Source organism: Danio aesculapii, chromosome 20, assembly GCF_903798145.1.
Source record: "Danio aesculapii chromosome 20, fDanAes4.1, whole genome shotgun sequence".
NCBI lineage: Eukaryota > Metazoa > Chordata > Actinopteri > Cypriniformes > Danionidae > Danio > Danio aesculapii.
In genome coordinates this window covers 28,221,540-28,245,791 of record NC_079454.1, presented here as the reverse complement: position 1 = coordinate 28,245,791, position 24,252 = coordinate 28,221,540, and the positions used below count along the sequence as shown (strand labels likewise).

The following is a 24,252-nucleotide window of genomic DNA, read 5'->3' as shown; positions in this document are numbered from 1 at the left end:
AGTGGCTAATTTATACGAGTTCAGTCGTATGAAAATGTATGGTTTTAAAAAGGAGGCGTGGCACCCAACCCCACCCCTAAACTCCACCGTCATTGGGGATCAGCAAATGAGATCGTAGGAATTCATACAAATTAGCTACTAAATCAAAATGTACGAATTGCCGTGAGATGCTGTTGAAACACCAGATAAGGTCTGAGCTTATTAGATAATACACCTTGATGAATCCAGGACCCAACATGAAAAATCACAATATTAATGCTTCAAAAACAGCTTTTAGCCATCTTAATAAAAAGTTAAGTACTTTTTACCTAGTTTACTTAGAAAAAGAAGTTGAGAACAGATTCTAATCTTGAATGATTTGTAAGACAAACCCAAAATAATACTTGTTTTGGTGTTACATCAAACTGATTTCTATTGACTAATGTAAAGATGTATATTCGTATACTGTATGTATGTGTGTATGTATGTATGTATGTATGTATGTATGTATGTATGTATGTGTGTGTGCACTCATATATAGACACACTTACTTTTTTCATTTAAAATCCTTTTAATTTTTAATAATTTCAAATTTAAAATGTAAATTCACTTCACCAGTTTTTTTTCTCTCATAATATATCTAATTTGGATAAAATTGATATCACGTTATGTAACAATGGATGTCAAACTTCTAGATTACTATAATAGTTAGAAATTGTCCATTTATCATGACCAAACATTTTAGCCTTAATCACAGTGCATATTTAAATTTATTCTCAAATAATCAATCTTGCCTTTTGTCTAGAGCCAACTTAGACGAACAAGGGAGCTTTATGGGGAAAATAAATTATAGAAAGATTTGACTTAAAAAAAAAAAAAAAAAACTTAAAAAAAAAAAAAAAACTAAACGTTAATATGCTTCAGGAAACATGTAAAGATTAAACTAAATTTGTTTATCATATCAAGCAGTCAGATGTCCACCAAAATATTGGCAAATTAACCTTTTCAGTCAAACTCTTAATTTTCAGTTTAATGCTAAAATGGGTTTGAAGAGCCAAAACTGTTTTGTTTAATAATTCTCTGATAATCTCAAATGTTCAATGAGCATTTCTCTGATATTCTCTGGCACATTCTGTTTAGCTAACAACTGCCACTACTGTAACCTACAAATGCGAATATATAGACCATTTTTAAAGATGTAAACAATAACAATGATCCTAACTTAGGTCCTGTTTTGCATTATTAATGTCCATAGCTTCTAAGAATGCAAAAAGGTCCATATATTGATAAATAATGTTATGACGGCTGTTTTAAGATATGATTAAATTGCCCTTTTGTTACAGTTACGAAATAGTTTGACAACAAGCAAAAAATGTTCATGGGCCAGTGACATCACCACATTGAAATGGTCTACACCAGGGGTGGGCAAACTCGGTCCTGGAGGGCCAGTGTCCTGCATAGTTTAGCTTCAACTCTGATCAAACACACCTGAACATGCTAATCAGTGTCTCCAAGATCACTAATTATCTATAAGCAGGTGTGTTTGATCAGAGTTGGAGCTAAACTGTGCAGGACACCGGCCCTCCAGGACCGAGTTTGCCCACCCCTGGTCTACACTGTATTATCAAAAAAACTTAGTTATTGCTTTTTGGATCTTTTCAGGTGTGGTTAAGAAGACGTTCAGTGGGGGGACAGAAACCTCTTAGGTTTCATTTAAATGATCTTAATCCGTTTTTCAAAGATAAAGTGTTAAATGTGGATTAAAATGAGAAAGACACTGATTTTCATTTTGTTCTTTAACCCTTGAACTGCACTTGAAAGTGTCAACTATCTCAAATTGTGATGACAAAACTGATTCATTTTTTGTTGATTTATTTTAAACAAAATAATACAGATAGACAATTTAAAAGAAGCTATAACAACATAATTCTAATCACTTTAAAATGAACCTTTTCTTAAAACTCATCCATTATCCATTGTTCTTTCTTTATGTATTTATAAATGGAGCTCTTTCCCCATAATCCACATTTAGCATCTTTAAAATCTACACATATCAATTGAAGGAACTATTGGGAACTACATCTAAATATTAGCAAAGCAAATGCTAGCATTGTGTTTTTGTATAATCAGCATGCACCTCAAGAACTCAAACCTTTCCAATTGCATAGTAACACAAACTGCAAGAAATCTATGGGTGCCTTTCAGGAAAACACTTCTTGTTCTCTACTGTATATTTGGTACACAAAATGAAGAATCGACCAATTCACTTGGAATCTGTATCAAAGCAAATGGGGCCAATGCGGTTATTTAACACTCACACAATCTACATGAGGTGACAGAACCTTTAATGTTTAATGAGGGACACATCAGAGACCGAGTTAAAGACAAGAGAAGACGGGAATTTCAAAACATCATTGCATTCAACAGAAAGTGCATGCGTCTATTTTGTTGTTGGTGTTGTATATTATACTCAGAGGGACCCCTGAGGGCCACCAGGTTGAGTCTTGTGAAACTCGTGCAGCTGCCTGCATCGCTAAGTGTCGTCTCCTCAAATCCTACATATACTTGCCTATACACGTCACTTATTTGCTTTGATTCTTTTCTCTAAACACCATTTTATGTCCCAAGAAGGGCAGCCGTGCAGTTTACAGTTTCTAAATTCGTATATACCTTGCGTCCATCTCGTGAACCCAAACAGAGAGCCAGTGGTGCTGTAGGGTAGCTTGACTTGCTGCATGTTGGCCTCTATACTCCAGTGTTGTTGGTTTCCACTACCTGCTGTTTACAGCGTGAGCTCATGGCGTACTCCCCTCGGCTTGTGCCGTTCTCTTCTTTTCGAAGGGGTTTCCTGGAAAAAAGAGAACAAACAGATTTAGCTTCAAACAACTTTTTTTTTTGCTTAGAGTGAGAATGCTATTGATCGGGTTGTTGAAGCCTCAGAAAGAAATGTCATAGATTTCTCAAAGGCTAACAGGAAAACAAGCAAAGAAAAACCAATAAGAGCAATGTGTGTTTACTTTTGTATTCTAACCTTGTGCATCCTATGAGCATTCTTGTGCTTTCATTTTAGCTTTTTGATCATTTTGGCTATGTTAATGCTAACACAAACTTTATCTAAATGGTCAGTTTTTCTTGGAATTTTAATATTTCACCAGACCTTCCATTCATAACTTTGCTTTACAAAAGTTACAAAATAACAAAATGCAAATAGGAACATTAGGACAAAAAAATACTCACTGAACACCATGATATTTTATCACACTGCCAGTAACAATGATTCAAAATTAATGTTGTTTCTTGACAGTAATATGTAAAATAATTTAAGTAGCTTAAGTATAATTTAGGTATACTTAAATAGCTGTAGGTATATGGAACATATTGTTTTTCAAAATAAAACAATGGTGGATACATTAAGTATTAGAGTAAAAAAAATTTGGCACTTTTCAGTGCAAATTCTGGAGTAGTAACCAGACTTTAATTAACCCCAAAACCATTGTAACTAACTAAATGTCTCACAAATGTTGAATTAAAAAATTATATGCCAGTATTAGTTTGCTATACAAAAAATGAGGCATCTGTCTTACTTTACCTAAAGCTCAATAAATTTAAATCTAAAATCACAACATTATTTCCAAACAGGGCTTGACATTTATACCCGCCAACTCACCAAATGCAGGTAAATTTCAGCTGTGGTGAGTTAGACAGACACCCCCACTAGCCACTTTTGCTTGATGAAAAGAATTTTTAAATTCTCGTTTCTTAAAAGCAGGATTCAACAATAAGGATGGCCCAATGCGTGCAAATGTGATCAACACGACTGACAAAAAAAAGTAAAATAAAAGAAAAGAAAAAAATAAATCGCATGCACAGGTGATGTGATGTTCGCAACTGTTTGAAAAGTGTGCTCCCATTTCCTTGTGCGAAGCAACCGTGCCTGGAAATGCAACTGGTGCAATCAGTTCTCTTTGAAATAAACTGGACAAAAAGAGATGCTCGCGTACCCACAGTCCTGCTGCTTTCAAGAGCTCCAGAAAAATATCCTTTTGGAAGCAGCAGCAGTTGCTGCTTTCGCTTTCATGACAATAATTCTTTTTCTAAATGTAATTGTTTACAAAAAAAATGTCTAAAAGTTTTGTTAAATAAAAAGTGCATGTACTGCATACAGTTATATTTTGCTTGTTTTGACACATTATTTAAAATTTGTGGCAAAAAAATTTTGTTTTGTTGTGGTCAGAAATAAATTTGGTAAATCCTTAATTTTGAGTCCTGAAAAGTCATGTGAAATAAAAACTAATTGTTAAATAAATGAGACACTCTGAAAGCCCAACCCATTTACTCAATCACATTGAGCAAGCTCATACACAACACACAAAAAGTGAAATGAATGAGGAGCCATGTGGACATAATATACAATTTAAATAAAGTAATTTTAGCATGGCGACGCAGTAGGTAGTGCTGTCGCCTCACAGCAAGAAGGTTGCTGGTTCGAGCCTCAGCTGGGTAAGTTGGCATCTCCCTGCATTCACGTGGGTTTCCTCCGAGTGCTCTGTTTTCCCCCACAGTCCAAAGACATGTAATACAGGCTAAATTGTCCGTAGTGTATAACTGTAAATGGATGTTTGCCAGAGATGGGTTGCAGCTGGAAGGGTATCGGCTGCGTGAAACATGTGCTGGATAAGTTGGCGGCTCATTCCGCTGTGACGACCCCGGATTAATAAAGGGACTAAGCTGAAAAGAAAATGAATGAATAATTTTAGCATGTCAAAGTCAAATTTATGCATATAAAATATATTTTCCCAACAACTAAATTGTGGCTAGTGAAAAGTAATGTTGGAAATCTACTAACCACAGTGGCTGGTGATCAAAAAAGCTAATGTCAAGCCCGCTTTCCAAATAATATTTGCTCTATTTATCATTACTAGACGTTTCCTTAGCCACTAACAAACACTGGGTTGATAAACAGCAGCACAGGTCATCAAAGTGAGTTATTCTGCAATTTAAATGACTTCCCGCAAGCCATAATGACTGCTGGACTTAAAAAGCTGTGGCATGCACCCGGCCTGTCCATTCTTTATTAAGATTTGAAATATGCAACCTGCCTATAGCCAATTGCCTTTATAACCACATTAAAACTCCAGAGCAGAGCATGCAGATCCAATCTGTTGATATTTTGTTAAATCATGTCATTCACAATTGACTTAATGGTAGGTAGAGAGCCTCGAAAAAAACTGGTTATGTAGAGAGATGGATGCAGGGGATACATACTTTGAAGGATGACAAAATGAATATCAGTAAAGGATTCTATTAAACAAGGCAGTTATAAAGCTTCCGCTTTCACAAAAAAAGGATGCAATGATGGAACAGATGTAAAGAAACACTCACATAAAAGCAGCCATCAACAATGTTCAATAAGCTAATGGAGACCCCTGATGCCAAACAATCACATCACTGCTAAAAACGACACATCCTTACACTAGGGCTCACGTCTGCCTTTCGGAAGTAAAATGTCATTCAGAATTTCAATAGCAAGATTTTCAACAATACCCAATAAATATTTCAAGAAACCCTTAATATAACTTGGAGGTTAAGTGCTAAAGTACGTCTCCAGAGAAGCCATTAGCCAGTTTCCTTTTTTAGCAAATTCGAATTAATTTAGGTGAAATCCACCAAGAAGACTGTTGCCATAGAAACGACACAAAAGGTGAAAGTACAGTATCTCACCAAATTCACAAATGAGTGAAATGTCTATCAGACTGATCACCTAAAGCTATAAAATGGCACAAAATACAAAACTACAATATATATTTGAACAGGTTTAAAAAGACACCAAGGTTTAATTTGACCATAAAGTAAAATACTAATATTCAAAAATACTATAATTTCAAATAAGGAGCAAATATATTGGTAGTCATAGAACTCAAACGTACAGCATTGAAGTCATTAGGTATGATGGTTTACAAGTCAGAGATAACCAAACGTTAACTTTGGAATGTGGCAAACGTCTTTACATTTCCAGCCTCCCCCATATATCTGAATAGAACTGCATCTTTAGAACTTTGTGGACAAAATAAATCCGAATGTTTAATAAAAATGCATCCAAAACCAACTTTTTTTAAAGTGTGAGGTCACAGAGCTATGCTAAAATACATTAAACCCTTCAACAATAATGAACAATAACAGTAAATACCAGAAAAACAAGAGATTCCACATCATATTAATGATTAGGTCAGGAAAAACGAAAGCAGTCATGAGAAAGAAAACAACCTGACCTTTACAGTGGCCGTCTCTATTGTCTGCGGCTCTCTGGGGTCTGTCTAGAGGACAAGTCTAATTTCATAAACAGGGCCTAAGCTCATTAAAACTGACCCGTTTCTTCCAGTGAAATACACTTATGAGACAGCAACTTGTTGAATGAAGGCTGCTTTAGCAGACAGGGTAAGATATAGGGCTTCTTTCAGATGACCCTCATGAAATGTCATTTGTGTGTGTGGAGCTGTGCAACATCCTCAATATTCAAATACTTTGATTGTAATGATCTGAAACAGGTTTTATACGAATACTAATACTTTTATACTGGGAACTGTGAGTTTTAAGTAGATAAATGTAGAGTGGTTGATGATAAGCTTGTTATTTATTTAAGGGTGTACACTATCTGATAAAAGTTATTTGTTAGGAACAACAAATAATAACTTGACTTTTAGTTGATCATTTGGTATCAGAAGTGGCTTATATGAAAGGCAAAGGCCTCTTATTTTACCAAAATAAACTATGATCATGCCTTGATTTTTAATTATTTAATTAGGACAGTAAGGTCTGACTTTGCTTAGACAAAAGTCTTGTCACTTAACAAAAATAATGTACAGTAGAATATAAAGTAATGGTGCAGTGGAAGATGAATAAATATTGTGTATGACTCCCATGAGCTTGGAGGACTGCATACATGTCTGCAATGACTCAAATAGCTAACTAATAAAGTCATCTGGAACGGCAAAGAAAGCATTCGTGCAGGATTCGCAAAATTCATCAAGACTACTTGGATTCATCTTCAATGCCTCCTCCTTTATCTTACCCCAGACATACTCAATAATGTTCATTTCTGGTGACTGGGCTGGCCAATCCTGGAGCACCTTGGCTTTCTTTGTTTTAGGAAGATTGATGTGCAGGCTGAAGTATGAGAAGAAGCACTATCCTACTGAAGAATTTGCCCTCTCCTGTGGTTCGTAATGTAATAAGCATCACAAATGTCTTGATACCTTAGGCTGCTGATGTTGCCACCCACTCTGCAGATCTCTCGCACGCCTCCATACTGAATGCAATCCCAAACCATGATTTTTTCTTCACCAAACTTGAGTGATTTCTGTGAGAATCTTGGGTCCATGTTGGTTCCAATAGGTCTTCTGCAGTATTTGTGATGATCGGGATCCAGTTCAACAGATGATTCATCTGAAAAATCTACCCTCTGCCACTTTTCTAAACGATCAACTAAGTCAGTATATTATTTGTTGCTCTTACAATTGGGGCCGATGACAAGACTTTTGTCAGGTAGTGTACATTATCATCAAGTGTTAATGATTTTCAACACAGCCAAATTTAATGCAAATGAGAAGTGATGCAACAATGGTTACATTTTCATTCAAAGTTTAAATATTTGTAGAAATGTGTCATATTGCAAAAAAAATTGTGAAATTGGTCTTTGCAATTTGTTGTTGTTTTCTATTAAAATCTCTATATAATAATAATAATAATAATAATAATAATAATAATAATAATAATAAAAAGTGATAACTTATACGCAGCTCAGATGTCAAAAATTAAATGCGGTTAACATAATATTAATAGAATTCTGGTGTCTGAAATCGCAATCATGTGATACATTTCTGGAAGATGTTGGTAAATTAGTGAAGGTAAGACGTTTGATTATTTATAGGGCTTCTCTCTTGTATTGATTGGATAATAGTGTGATTGGTAATGCTAAACTTGGGCTGTCAATCATCTGTGCATGCTCCTGCTAGAATACGTTTATAAAACATCACTAAATTAATAGTTCCCCCAAAAAAATAGCTATAAAATGTCGTACAGATTGGAACATGAGTAAATCACAGAATATCAATTGTTTTCTGCTAAATAATTTCAATTAAACCCAATTCATCTTTATTTCTATTACACTTTTACAATGTAGATTGTGTGAAAGCAGCTTAAGTTTTAGTAAACTGAAACTGTGTCAGTCCAGAGTAGAAGTTCAGTTTAGTTCAGTTCAGTGTGGTTTAATTTTCATTGCTGAAAGACCAAACACTGAAGAGCAAATCCATCGATGTGCACCTCCCCAAGTCCCAAACCAAGCAAGCCATATAATGACAATTATTGTTTTGCTGTTTGATTACACAACATAATATTTTGAGCATAAATCCAGTTTTCTCCTCCTTATCCAGCTTCTAAAAAAGATCCAGCATTTCAAACCCCGAGCAACAAACCTGCTATACCTTCAGCTGAATTCAACTTTAGGTCCTTGTGGAGATTGATTAAATGTTTAGAGGTAGCTTGCGCTCATCTGTTGTGATAAACACAGTCTCTGTCTCTTGGGCAGGACTGATGAGACAATCCCAGAGCTCTGCAGGGGCCATCTGTCATAAGATGCCCCAGGCTGCAGGGCTTTCCTATAAAGACATCCTTTCGCTTTGCATGATTTACACATGGGAATCACTCTGCCTCATCTGATTTTTGAGAGGTGGAAATGGGACCAGGGAGACAGCAAGAAAAAAACAGAAAGAAAACATGGTCTTCCTTTCCCCATTCCTTTCAAAAATAAACACTTGGGGAGAAAGAAAATAAGCACATTATCCTTGGGTTCACATCCAAATTAGGTAAAGAGAAAGCTTATAAAATGTATGTATAAACAACGTAACAGTGGTAGAGCTGCTGCAAAGGGTCACTTAAGGACTAGTCGTAGTCTATTTGACACGCTTGACCACTGGACAAATGAGGAACAATTCAATGAGGAGAAAAAAATGCAGACTCAATAATGAATAGACAGATTCTCTAGGCAAAAATGAAATATGACAGCAGGGACAGGCAGAGCAAGCATTTCACTGCCATTTGTGCCTAAATATAGATGTGTGTGAACTAAAATGTTTTTTAAGGGCATGTGTGTTAAAAGCAGTCACTCATAAACATGTTCAAGTGTATAATGTCTTATATAAAAATTTTAAGAATTTTTACATTTGGGTAACAAAAATAAAGAAGCATAATATTACCCAAGAAAGACTTTGAAAATTATTATTACTATTATTTACATTATTCCAAATATAGCATCTAGAACAATATTTAAATCAATTAATAAACAAAAATTACATAAATATTGTTTTCAAATTAAGTAGAAAAAAACACTGTATTATATATATATACTATAGAAGTCAATGGTTACAGGTGTCCAGCTTTCTTCAAAATATCTTCTTCTGTTTTAAACAGAATAAAAAAAGTACAGTTGAGTAAATGATGACAATTTTCAGTTTTTGCTGAACTATTCATTAAAAAAGAAAAATATTTAAACAAATTTGTTTATTTTAAAGCGAGATGCTAATAGTTTAATCCTATTAAATTATTTATGATTAGCTAATAGTGCCCCCACCAGACCCGAAGATTGGCTGAGTTCTTTAAGCTGTGGTAAAACCTGGGTAAAAGCTAACTGTTTAACTCTAAAGGGACTTGTAAAATGAGCCCATTAAAAAAAAAAAAATGAATATAAGTATTTGTTTTAATTCTTTACAAAAAAAAAAAAAAAAAAAAAAAAAAATCACATTTCAAGAATTTTTTATATTGTTATAATTATAACAATAATTAAATCAGGAAAACAAAAGCAAAGCACACTTCTTCCAAAACCCAAATCCTAGCCTATACTCAAGTATTTTTTCCATGTATTAAATAAAAATGCCACTTTTTAAATTCAAAATGGCATAAATATAAACATATTTAAAAAAGTACAGGCTAATTTACATGTTTCACTATCATAATATAAGTCATAATAGGAAATAACCTTTAATACGGAACAACACTCTAATATGCAGTTAAAATGGGTACATTCACTGAGTGCTTTTGTCACTGTGTTTAATCCTGTGCATGAATGTATGATATAGTTAATGCCACATGCACTGTAATGTGTTTTATAATCATAGTTTTATATGTTCGTTAAGGGTTGCACTTTTGCTGTAGGAAACAGCTGGGATGATGAGGGGAGCGCCGAGGAACCAGTAGATGGGAAAACCCGATTAGTACATCTGATACAAGTGTTTCTATAGCAATAAACTGCAAATATGCATATATTATAACACTCTATCGATAAACACACACCTTCTGCTCTCACTCAGCACAGGTGATTAAATGAAAAACGAGTTGATAACGGAGAAGCGAAAGTCTGCAGCCGTTTTCATATCAAATTTAAAGCGGAGTGAGGCGATCATTTAGTGTACAGTAATTGCAAAAGTTTTAGGTTGACACCAGAATTATAGGGGGCTAAAGCGTTGCCCGTGCTTTTTTAATAAATTTACGTCAATGTTTCAGCGTGACATCATTTTGTTGACTTGTCGTCATCTTCGAAAAACTCCCGAAATTCTCTCAGAGCTGCTGCGGTCGTCAGGGGGCAGGGCGCAATTTAAACAAAAATTCACAGATTTCAACAAATTAGGATGAGAGTTAAAAAAAACATTTGGTATACAGTTAAAGGGGACGCGAATACAAATAAATTAGGGAAGTCTAATCAGCAAAACAAGTGAGTATACTGAGGGTATCCACAATTTTTGATCCTCAGAAGTCATAATACCCAAACAGCTTGTGGAAAAAAGTAAGTATACTGAGTATACATGCATAAAGCCCTGACTACGCCACTGGTGAATATGTTCTCAAATTCACATACACATTGGGCTCTTTTAACGATCTAGGCGCAAAATGTCTAAAGCGCATGCCACAAAAGCATTAAGGGGAAGTCCAATTCCACTTTTGCTATTGTAAGGACAGAAGAATATGCTCTGCACCCTGGCTAACAGCGTTGTGCTAATTCTCTTAATGAGTTATGGGTGTGTTTTGAGCATAACATGCATTAAACCAATCAGAGTCTCATCTCCCATTCCCTTTAAGAGTCAGTTGTGTCACGCCATGGCACATTTGCTATTTACATGGCGGACTTTGTAAGATGAAAAACTGAACACTTCACTAGCGAGAAAACTGTTAAGCAGACCATCTGCATCGAGGATAAAGAGCAAGCCTCCTCCATGTGGCCTCTTTACTTTCTCTTTACTTTACACTTTACTTTACTCCTTTACTTTCGTGGATTAGGAAACGGTGTTGTACGCACTCCACTGAAAACATCCATTAGCCTACAGATTTAATTTCATTTGTAAAGTGCAAAGATTTGTTTTAAAACTATTTCTAAATTCAGTTCTAATTTCCAGCAAATGAATAAATGAACAATAATAACGAAGTGTGGTCAAAAAACTGAATATCTAAACACACGTCCTATTCTTATGCCCCATATGGTGATGCACACGTCTCCAAAACCCGACAGGTGGACACATCTAAACTTGTTTTTATTAAAAATCGTGTGTGTGTTAATCAATATATAAGAGTTTTGGACTAACACGTCAATGGCGCAGTCTATTTCAGTTCATCAACAATGCGCATTTACACACCTCCTTTCTAGACACACCCAAGAGTCCACAAAGTGGCCAAATGGATTTGCTATTTAAACGTGGTGTAAAACGTGAAAATTAGGGTTGCGCTGGTTAAAAATAGCAACAAATCGCACCAAACACATCTTGCGCCTTGTTGCACCGGGTGTATGACAGGGCCCATTGTCTCACAGTCCACTGCATAAAATTACAGTTTAAGCTTTTTCAGTGAAACAGTAATTTTCCACCGAGAGCTTGTTTCTATCCTCCCTCCAACCTGCTAAAGGCTCATGGACTCCAGCAGTCATATGGATGTCCCTGGAGTCGTGTTGCTCTACTGCACCGTGTGCAGATGCCCTGACAGTCGCCCAGTTTCTCAGTGGACCGCTCGGCTTATGTAACGTGCCAGGACGGGAAGCCAAAAACTCCTTTATCTTTCTCCTGAATCAGCACTGAGCTGCTCACACACACACACACACACACACACTCTCTCTCTCTCTCCCTCGCTGTTTCTGCTCTCTTTACCACCTTTTCCCAGTGATAGACAGCAGCAGGTCGTTCCCCAGATATTTCAGCTCACTGTTCGGATGCCTGGGTCTTACGTGACCTCCATATGAGGTCAACACATAAATCCTGTGGGAAAACGTGGGCCAAATATTCTCTCGGCCTGAAAGAAATGCTGATCTGGAAGGATAAGTTGTGAAGCATAGCGGGAGCTAGAATAAGAAGCGATGAACTTGTATGTGCCATTATCCTCAAGGTTAGTTACAAACAAATTGTATACGAGAGCTTGAAAATCAGTTTGGGATTTCTTTTTTAATGATAATTAAAGGATAATTTGCTAAGTGTATTTTTGTGCTGGTACATTTGGCGTGTTTAATCTAAAAAAAAAATGAAACCCCAGAAAACATATGAAAGACAGTTTCTAGATTAATCGGCTGTTTTGAACCAAACATTTTAATTAAATGATTTAATGAATCATTCATTAAGAAAGGGATTTGCTACACCCACTGCAGATATATATATATATATATATATATCTTAATGAGTGATTAATTAAAGCATTTAATTGAAATTATTGGTTTAAAACAGCAGATTAATCTAGAAAAGAAGCAAGTGACAGTCTTGAATAAGATCACTGAATAAGTGTGTATGTAGGTATGTGTGTGTGTGTGTGTGTGTGTGTGTGTGTGTGTGTGTGTGTGTGTGTGTGTGTGTGTGTGTGTGTGTGTTCAGTGGTGCAATTTGTCATTTCATATCAATAAAAAGAAGCCCAAAATATCACTGCAGAACTTAAAACAGCTGCATCCTCACCTCAATAATACATGGCGTGTAGTACACAAATGCCATGGAGCTACACAAAACATTGCAGGTAGAGGTAAATATTTTATATCCCGCTCTGAGGAATAGGCACCAGAATATATTCATTTCTTCTGAAATGAAAGAGAGCATGTTGAAATTGTTGCCACAGCACCATTATTTCAACAAAATAAATGTTTCAATAATTTGTGTAGCTATCTTGGTACCAACCATCTCATTATCATAAACGATATAATATAAATAGTTTATCAGTTATTATTTAATCACAATTAAAGAAAAGTTCATTGTAATTTCCCACCACAGGTCTTGTCAAAATATCTTAAAGCACTTTTTTAGCTTTAACTGGCAACCATGGCGTAATTGTTTTGTAAAAGCATTAAATCCAGAAAGCTGCTTTCTTTTTTAAACCATTTTAAATTTTCTTTAAGAATTTCTAATTATTTCTTAGTAAATACATTTTAAATTAAATAATTAAATAATTGTAATAATTAAATAAAAGCAGATTTTAAAGTTTTTTTAATGAAAGCAGTTTTATGATCTTATTTTTGTGCACTTTTTGATTCACAAATCATTTCCACCAAGGTAAGAAAATCTACATTTATATGGAAGGAAATGAAAGATATTTATGTATTAGGGATGCTCCAATCGGTCGACCGGAGATCTGTATCGGCCGATAATAACATTTCATGACTCAATCGGTATTCGCCAATCTGGCTGATCTCCGGATTGGAGCATCCTGAATATGTATATAATGTATATTATTGTAGGTAGGATTATTGTAGGTCTTTATTTCCATCCAGGCATCCTGTAAGTCTCTTATCACTTTGTGTAAAGTTTAAGTGCATGAGCTTAGCCAGAGTGTATTTACGAAAAGTCTGATGTACCCTTTTATAGAAATTACAACAGAGATCTATTTATTTTTAAATAGTTAGAGAGTTCAAAAGGTACTGCATAACCGGAATTGACAGAGTACAATGTTTATCATTCTCCAACAACAAAAGCAACTTATTTATTTACAAAAATATTAAGTAATAAGACAAGTCATGGAGAAATGATTTGTCATATTAAATGCGCACATTTTTATTCTAGGGAACAGAAGATAATACTGATAATCACTTCACTATTGTATTAACCATTAATAATTCATCAGATAACATTTTTCCTTTTAGCCCCAGTATCTCTTAAGGCACTTTAAACAAGCCTGAGCCTAATTAGCATTTCAAATGTGACTGAAGTTCACCCAAAAAGTTATTTTAGGATGTCTTGACTGTAACCATGCATGACAGCATTTAACAGTGCTGCACATTCAGCAGAGCTAGGAGGAGGGGGGAGAGACAGATTGAAGCTATGTTTGCTTGTCCTACCCAGACTACGGCTTCTGGTTTGTTTAGAGTCTGCATTATCAAATCTGTACTAGCGTTTAATGACCCGGGGACTTAATCATTTGTTTACAGCGGTCAAAAATCACCAAGCTCTGCATTTCTCTCCTCTAAGATCTATTCTTCACGATATACGCCGAGCAACTGTTCGACAAAACTGCTTCAGCTTTCCCCTCCAGTGCCTCTAATTCCATTAAACTCATTACAATAAGTGAGCCACACCGGGCTTCAGCATGCAGAAGCCATAAAGCAATGATTGGGGTAATAATCCGAGCCTTCACTGGGACATTTTAGCGACTGTTTGAAGAAGCACCATTTGCGGTGCATCGGTCATTGGGCATAGCTAAATGATGTGTTCGCATGCATATAAAGGAAGGCATTAAACATGTCTCTCTCTTCATTTTGGCAGACTGGGCAAGCTCATTAGTGGGGAAATAGCTGCCAGCTGGGTTTTCCTTTGGGAGTTGGCTTCCTTATACCAAGTTCTCCGGCAAAAAAAAAATGTGCAACAAACAAATTCACCAAGTGAAATGATTCCAAAAAAGCTCATAACAAGTCCCCGTTTAATAGCCAGGAGGGGATGTTCCACAGCTTTCATAAATAAAAGATTAATTTCCAGAAGACTGGAATGTTTTAACATTAACAGCTTGGATTCCACCTCCACTAGTTTCACTGGAAAATCTGAATAGTATCCATTTAATGAGAGATGCCTCAGGATGACACAAACCAGGCCAAATATAGTGGACTGACTGTTACAACATGGATTCTGTTTTTCTGGTAGTGAAGCAATGAGTTCTGGTCCTGGACGCCACCGGGTCAATAAAGCATACATGTCAGGCTAAAATATATAGCTAGAACTCTATTATTAGTCGGTTCGTGTTCTGTAGCTAAAACACTAACTGACATTTATGACTAAGATGCGAAACACCTGCTCTCACTCTGTTTATAATACTACTATTACACAGTAACCATATTACAGGGTCGATAATGCTCTCAAAGTGTTCAATATTGTGCATATAGTCACAGCTCTGGAGATTGCAGTCAGTCCACTGTGTGTTGGAGTCTTCCATGCATGGAAATAACCTGGTTATCACTTTCACCATACTCCCATCAGACAGAAATGACTATTTATGTCAGAAATTAAGTTTTACAGATAGCACCTGTTAGCAGCCTGTTGACCCACAAAAATTAAAGGGGACCTTTATGCCACTTTTAATCACATATAATATAAATCTGAGGTGTCCCTACAACGTGTCTGTCAAGTTTCATCTCAAAATAACGACACAAAAAAAATGCTGCTTTTGTGTAAGCAAATGTTCTCTTATGTGAAGAGGGCTATGCATTTGACACAAAACATCTGATTTTGATTAGAATCACTACCATCACACTTCATTTTAATCCTTTGACAAGGTTTTCCTCACAATTGCAATATTTTAATTCCAAATAAGTTTAAACTTCTGACATACAGTGCAGCGCAGATCTCCAATTTATTCATGAGTGCTGTGGTTAATCCGCAGGTTGGATGGGTCAGGTAATCAAAAAGTAATTTATGTTTAATTGCAAGTGGTTCACGGGTGAATAAGATCAATCATTACTTAATTCTAAAAAAACATTAAGTACTTTTTCTAAAATATGAACATGTTTTTAAAAAATGTAATCTAGCAGAAAGACACAAATATGCAGATTTAAATAATGTACATCAGGGCTATTCAATCGGCGGCCCGCAGGCCGAACCCAGCCCTCGAGGCAATTTGTTCTGGCCCTCCAAATAGTGTGACCAAGACATCAAAATAAATTTAGTTAAGTCAAAAAATGGTCGCTATATTTATGAAGTGACGTGCGTCTGTTAAATACAGCACGAGCTGCAGTTGAAGGCTGTGCAGAGCGTAAGTCACCTAACATTAAGCGAGTGGCGCGGGTAGCCAAATACATTTGGATATGTTTGTAGAAAAGGCCTTTTGTACAATGCACTGATATCGTTAATAGGTATGCAATGATTAGCCGATTTCACTAATAACCGCGCTTAAATTCATTACGGTTACTTAATCGTAAAGGCTTCCCAACGCCGCATTTCTATTGCACGGAACAAAGCTGCTGCAACTAAAAGTTATCCCAACTGTGTGCTAGTTTAAAGTTCTGAGCTTATACCGAGGCTAATACGCACGCACATTGAATTAACTATAGCAGTAGGCCGTTCACATATTGTGTCTTTTCCGCACACAAGTTTATTATTTCTAATGGAGACGTGGGCATATTGGGATCGATGCACGCATGGCTCACAAGCCAGGTGCACACAGAAATGATCTCACGCTGTAGTGGTGAGAGTTGTGTGTGGCTTTCAATGCAATGTCAACAAAAGACACGTTAGACGAATTATTACCAATTATTAAAATGATTATGTATGTATGAATGCAGATAATAACAACAGTTCATTTAAATTCTTAGCTAAAAATAGCTTAAATTAACATTAGACATATACTTTTTTTTATTAATTTTTTTTATTATTTATTCATTGTTCTGTAATTTATTTTCATTGTAAAATTATCACTCATGTTTAAATCAAAAACTTTTTCCTTTATTTTTAAGTCCAAAGAGAGAAATGGACTATTGTTTGTTTTTTATTAAGATTTTGTGCTGTTTTTGGTTACTGCGGATTAATAAACAACACTTTAAAATATAAGCAGTTTTCTTGTGATTTTCTTAACTAGTAGTGTTTTGAATTTAATAAATGAATAATAATCGTGATAACCGTGAAACCATGATTATTCTTCACAGTATAATCGAACAACCAAAATCTATAATTGCTGCATCCCTAATTGTTACGCAGTTTAAACCATAACATATGAATGTGTTTGAATGTGAAACAAGCCTACTTAAGCAATGCACTGATTTTGTTGTGCTTCGAAATACAACATTTGAATATGTTTGTAAAAAAGGTCACATTGTACAATGCACTGATGTTAGTTTCAAAATACAACATATTAACATTTTAATGTAGAAAAGCCAACGTGGGTGTCTTTAGAAGCAAAAATACAGCAAACTTTTATTTTATTAATAAATGTCTTTAAAAGTAATATTTATCAGATGCACAGATTAACTCTAACATCACTGAATCTCGACGATTCCAAATTATGTTTAACACAAAAAATTAGAATAGGCTAATTAATGTGATGATTGGGGATTAGATATTTATAATCAAAGAATATTGAGTGTTTTGAACAATCTTGTGTATATCTGACAAAGTTCACAATGTCAGTCGTAAACAGAACAGAAACAGAACAGAAACTATGTGTACATATTAGATCTGTGCATTATAATATAATATAATATACTATAATATAATATACTGTTATATAATATAATATAATATAATATAATATAATATAATATAATTTAATAAATATAATATAATATAATATAATATAATATAATATAATATAATATAATATAATATAATATAATATAATTTAATAAATATAATATAATATAATATAATATAATATAATATAATATAATATAATATAATATAATATAATATAATATAATATAACATAACATAACATAACATAACATAATATAATATAATATAATATGATATAATATAATATGATATAATATAATATGATATAATATAATATAATATAATATAATATAACATAACATAATATAATATAATATAATATAATATAATATAATATAATATAATATAATATAATATAATATGATATGATATGATATGATATGATATAATATAATATAATATAAACAGCACATACTGCTGCTAATATAAATAAAAGCAACATAAGAAAAACTGAAAAATCACTCACTGTTCTTGGCTGATCAACTTTAACAAAACTGTTTTGCACTTGAATGTTCTCCTTGATGCTCTAGTGAATAAACATGGCAGACTGTGTTCAGCTTACTCACTAATATAGCAGATGGAAACAATGCAAAATAACAACAAATCTGTTCAACCTACATATATTGTCGTAATGCATCAAAGAGAGTCTGGAAGCCGGTTTGGGTTTTTTGCTGTGTGAGTGATTTGGACTGTCTGGGGCCATTTCCCTGTCTGCAGCTGATTTGACAGGCCTCTCAGTTGTTCCCATGACAGCATGTCACCGGTACCAAACCAAAAGAGCAGCTTAAGTCTGACACACCACTCAATGCTTATGCTTTCTACTGTGCCATAAGTGCGAATTGCATTCCTATTTCCTAAACATAAGTCATTGTCGCTTCTTGTGCCTTGAGTCACAAATCGTGTTTTTGACAAGTACAGATATCATGCTTTTGACTTGTTATATCAAAGAAGCATTAAGGTGACAGATAAAAATACTGATGGAAAGTTCTGTTTACCTGTAGTATTGCAAAATCACAAAACAAAGTGAGCATCAACCTAAAGAGAATGCACTAAAGTCGTTCAAAACTTGTACGACTTTCTTTTTTTTTTTCTGCAGAACTTCAGATGCAAACCCCTCTAAATCCATCAGACCTCTTTTTTTGTAAATGAGCATTTTCTATCAGGCCCCTATAATTAGGTTCAGAAGCTTCATTAATAGATAGATAATGAAAAGGTTATTTGATAGTTAATAAAATAACATTTTTTCAAAAATGTCACTTTAGAGAATTCTTTGGTTTTTAACAAGGTAGATTTTCTTTTGCGTCAAAATCAACTAAATCAACTTTTTTTAAAAAAATCCACCAAGACAGTGTAATTAGTTGAAAAATAACTAAAGATGCAATTAGAAATTATTTTACCAAACATAAAACACATACACAAACCATCTAAAATAAAAAATACATAAGTTTGTCAAGTAAGTGGCAATAAACCAGGGACTAAGCAAAAGGAGTTTATCAGACGTACTGGTAATATGAAGTAATATAAATAATGTATAGTTTTATATATTATATTTATAAAAATAAAACACTGGGCAAAAAGGAGATGTCTCTCAAGACACTTTCAGAAGCTGTCATTCTCACCATACTTAAGGTCTTGGTCTCTTTTTCATTTCTTGTTTATTCTCATAGCATCCATGTGGTATTAAAAAACAGCATCTTAACTTCGTCTTTTGTGAAATGGAGTTGCTGTTTAATGTAGCTATAGTAAACCGGACTCATTCAAAGCATCACTGCGCAAAAAAAAAAAAAAAAAAAAAAAAGCATTTCTTATTATGCTGTTACTTATAAAGCTGTGAGATTTGAGGAAAGGGATGTTTTCATTTGCCATTCACTGACAGTTGGATAGGCTCATCCAATTTATCAAACTCTATCTATTAAAATCTAAATCGGAAGCGGAATAAAACAGTCTCCTCATAAAAGCTGGCGCATCGTTACGTCGAAAACATATGATTCGATTCGCGCTTTCTGATTTGGTTCTTGGGACATAGTGGCTTTTGCTGTCAAGACAAGTGGCGTTTAGAGGCTTTTGCAAATTAACTATTATTTCTGAATGGGCTAAATGTTGGCTAGCGTAACAATTCATGACTTTTGCATCTGAACACTTCATATTTTTAAAATAATAATAATAATTCCCATACAATGAAAGCCGCCAGTTGTCAATTGCCATTGTTGTGTACCCACGACATTCATTGTATTCATTGAAACGAAAACATTTGAATTTAAACAGAACAATATAATATATAATATAATATAATATAATATAATATAACGCTTTCCATATTGTTGGGATTTAATAAACTGATAAATTTCATGTACAAACAGATATTTATTTAAACAGACCAGTATTAAAAATAATTAAAGTCTTTATCCTTCAAGGAGTACAGGATGTCTAATGAAAAGCCATGTCAAATCAAATAATACAACGACAAAGTAAAACACTTAAATATTTGTGGAAAAAATACCTCTTGATGGCCTTGTAGCATATGATGGCAGTCAGGAGGAGGAAGACCACAGATGCACAGATTACAGTTCCCAGTACTAAGATTTCCATTTCTCTCCTCCATGGTGTCATGGGGGATACAGTGGAGGGAGCCACTGCAAGAGAGACAAAGCGTTACAAAGAAAGTAAACCACAGGCAAATTTGTATAGGTTTATTACTTAAATCACAAAAATAAACAGATCACGTGATTCTCACTTTATTTTACGCTTGGTAAACAACACTCATTGGAATGTGTGTATGTAGATACACATGTAATCATGCACGGACGCACAAATATAGAACTGAAATGGAAGAATTATTGTTTTTTTAAATATTACCAACTCGTACTGGAGAACACTCGTACCTCGGGCACTGGATCCACAAGTATCGCTTTAACAGCCAAGAGGAGAGGAAATGTTACCTCACAGACGAACAGCGGTTCAAATGTTCAAAGCAGGGGCATCGCTAGACCTAATTTACTGGGGCACGTGCCCCAGTAAAAATCTCCAGTGCCCCAGTAAATGCTTTGAGATATGATTTAACTCATATGCAAGTGTATTTATTAAGAGTAGTAATTCTGAAAGAAAGACCCTATTCTCTTTGTGCAACCGAACAAACGCTGGTGAAAGCAATGTAATCAAAAGGCAAACTGACACATCTCTGCGTGTGCGCAGAGAACCCGCGCGCCTCTCGCACGCACTGCTCTTCTGTCGGTAGTTAACATGCGTGCCAAAAAAGAAGCTACTTGCTTGTTACGCGCCGCTCATGTGTTGTAAAACCAGCGTAACAGCCTTTTTTGTTTTGCAAGTCGCTTAGCATATCACTGTGAGTGAGAGAGAGAGGCAGAGATGGAGTTTTACAGCATTTCTCCCTTGTTTTACAGCATTTCTCCTAGCGGCTAGTGTGCTGTGCCTTCTTCAGTGTCAATGAAACTTTGTAGCAAACTCACAAACAGTTGAACTGTGCATAATTATCTACCTTGATGTAGGATTGTTTTAATTACTTGCCCTCGCCTCCTTCGCCAAAGTATTCTACTGCGACATCGCGCATAGGAGATAAATAACGTCAGTATGTAAAAACTGGTTATGATTGCTACTGACCCGATATCGAATTGTCCCCATCTGCATCGCAGTGCACCAAAGAGACAATTAATTTTGACACCCCTAGTACTCAGTGAGCAGAGCTGTAATGTATTGAGATGTCAGGCCATTTAGTGATCTGTCGTAATACTTTAAAATCTATTCTGAATGTAACTGGGAGCCAGTGTAAAGACCTGAGGACAGGTGTGATGTGCTCTGATTTTCTTTTTCTGGAAGCAGCGTTCTGGGTGAGCTGCAACTGTCTAACTGTCTTTTTGGGAATGTCATTGAGGGTGGATGGTGACTGTCACCATCCACCCTGCTGGTGATAAAAGCATGAACAAGTACAGTACTACATCTTTTTTCTTTATTTGATGTTGGTGATTGTTAAAATAACCAACTCCAGTCATTTATTTGCTCTTGGATCATCTCACCTAAGCTAAAGAACAGAACTTTTTACTAGTGGTCTCTCACACCAGTTCAGCTTGATAGCCAAATCACAGGGATGCAGCATTCAGCTCTACTCCATTTATCATTCTGTATCTGAGAGGCGCTTTATTTGGACCATTACACAGCCGTCTCATCCAGAAACATATTAGTGCTTCAGGCTGCTCTACCTTCCCCACCACTTTAAAGTTGGGATGAGTTTTCTCTGGTTGGGAACTGATAGTGGCACCCTCCTTTACGGAGCAGTTTTAATGCTAGTGATTAAAATGCACAGAAGGATAATTAACAAGTTCACTGGCCTCACAAGCACACACGACTACTGCCTTCACTTTCTCCCTCTCCTTGCTTTTAAAAGGTCTAAATACCTTTGAGTCACAAACATAGAAGTATCTGTTCAGAAATGATGGCTGATTGTCAGGATTCTACCACTCCAGGGGCCTGTTTCAGAAAGGAGGTTCAACCAACTCGGAGTTTAAACTTGAACTCTGAGTTGATTTACCAAGAGATTAAAAACTCAGAGTTTCGGTTTCAGAATAGCACGGTAACTTACTCTGAGTTTAAGTTACCTCTCTTTCAGAAACAGGCTTGACTTACCCTGCTTTCTCGAGTTTAACAAACCTGCCATTTTGAAACGGAAAACCCAGAGTTTCTCTCGTTTCAGGGTTAAAATACTTTTCACTTAACCTCCTTTCTGAAACGGGCCCCAGTCCTGTTAATTCTTGTTTTGGTGGCAGAGTCCTCCCTAGTCTGGATGTGCACTCTGGTCCTGGTGTCTGTGTTTGTTTTGTGTGACGTGATGCTCATTTTCAGCATCTCAGTCTAGTTGGTTTTGGTTACGGATGGCGATGGGGGGGAACATTCACGCACGGTAAATATCCTTATTTATTGTGTGCTCATGTCTTGCACTCTGTTGTGTTTGTGTTGTGTTGCACATGGTTTCATGTTTACATTGTTTAGTGCCTTGTTTCATGTGAGTATGTTTGTATGTGAGCACATGACTTGTGTTGTGTTTTTGTACCATGTGTCCTTTTGTCTAGCGTCTTGTCCCACCCACCTTGTTATCCTGTTTGTAATTATTATTTTCACCTGTCTGTTCATTGGTTTGTCTTCCCTATTTATTCTCCTTATGTATTCCTTTCACCAAGTAGGACATGTTCCTGGATTAAAACGTATGTTGATCCTGGAACAACATTCCAATCAGTCAATCAGAATTAAGGAATATGCTTAACGTTCATGTTAATTTTAGGCTTACGGTTAGGTTTCTGCACTTCTATGTGATTGTTATACAACTATTATTCCCCTGATTTTGGTGAAAAATGTACAGTTATGGTTGGATTTAAGGGTAGGGAATAAATATGGATTACATTTTGGAACAAAAATTATCTTTCATGATCAACATAGATGTTAATCCAGGATCGCATCGTACTTGGCAAAATCATCACATGCGTTGCCTGTGTTTGGGAATGACAACTCAATTTACAAACAACTGTGTGTCTGTTCCAAAAACAGAAACAATATTCTTTTTAGGATAACAACTTAAACAAGTGAAAAACTGTTTTATTAGACTTTTACTTTTTCCACAAACAATTTAATGGGTCTGGCGCAGTGGATAGCACGTTCGTCTCACAGCAAGAAAGTCTTTGGTTCGAGCCTCGGCTGGGTCAGTTGGTGTTTCTGTGTGGAGTTTGCATGTTCTCCCAGGTTTCCTTCGGGTGTTTCGGTTTCCCCCACAGTCCAAACCATACCTGTCAACCCTCCCATTTTTCCCAGGATTCTCCCGTATTTTACAGTTATATCCCACTATCATCCCATAAAAGTATTTTACCGTATTTCTCTCGTATTTTCAGTCTTTCTCTGAAGGGTTGCAAATAAACATTAAAGAGCCGAGCCTCCCTATACGCAACCCATACTGCCGAACCACCAGGGGCCGCCCCTTGCTCTTAAATGTGAGTCTGTTCTGTGCATTCGCTTTGTTTAGGCATGAAAACACTTTGAAATAAACATAAAAACGGCGGGATTACCTTTCCTTTTCATTACAGGTGCCGTCTCCCCTTCAAATGCAATCCTCAAAACAGTCAGATACGGTGCATGACTGTCAGCTGACGTGCTCCACAGTGATAAATAGACGCTGTTTACCAAACGGATTCTGTACACGTGATTTGAAGCGGAGTGAAAGTCTGGGTTTTGGGTGCGTGTTTGAACAGCTATATACAGATAATTAATAATAATATCTAAAGATGTCGATCTTGGTGTTTTTTTTTAAACACAACTAATTTCGTAAATGAGTATAAAAAGTTAGGAAAGCAATCGAAAGATTTCATTATAACGTTAGATCTGTGCATTTTTAAAGTGACACCTGTTATTTAATGTAATGAAAAGAAAAAAAAAAATCGAAATAAATAAGAGATTCATTTGCTGCTCTTTAATCAGAATGTGTAAATTATACAGTGAAGAAACGGCTAATGAGATTTGATAGCTTGATTCTTTTTCATTATAATAGCAATTAATTTTA

At 35.4% G+C, this 24,252-nt stretch overlaps 1 protein-coding gene across 1 annotated transcript in view; it reads right to left on the bottom strand.

The window, feature by feature from the left end:
• Nucleotides 1–1,592: 1,592 nt before the first annotated feature.
• prima1 (proline rich membrane anchor 1) overlaps nucleotides 1,593–24,252 on the bottom strand; it is a 49,358-nt gene continuing 26,698 nt past the window's right edge. The window contains exons 3-4 of the mRNA XM_056481475.1: nucleotides 20,197–20,329; nucleotides 1,593–2,827 (exon numbers count right to left, since the gene is read on the bottom strand). Of these exons, the coding sequence (XP_056337450.1) occupies nucleotides 2,725–2,827; nucleotides 20,197–20,329 (236 nt within the window). The 3' untranslated portion in view covers nucleotides 1,593–2,724. The remainder of the gene's footprint in view (nucleotides 2,828–20,196; nucleotides 20,330–24,252) is intronic.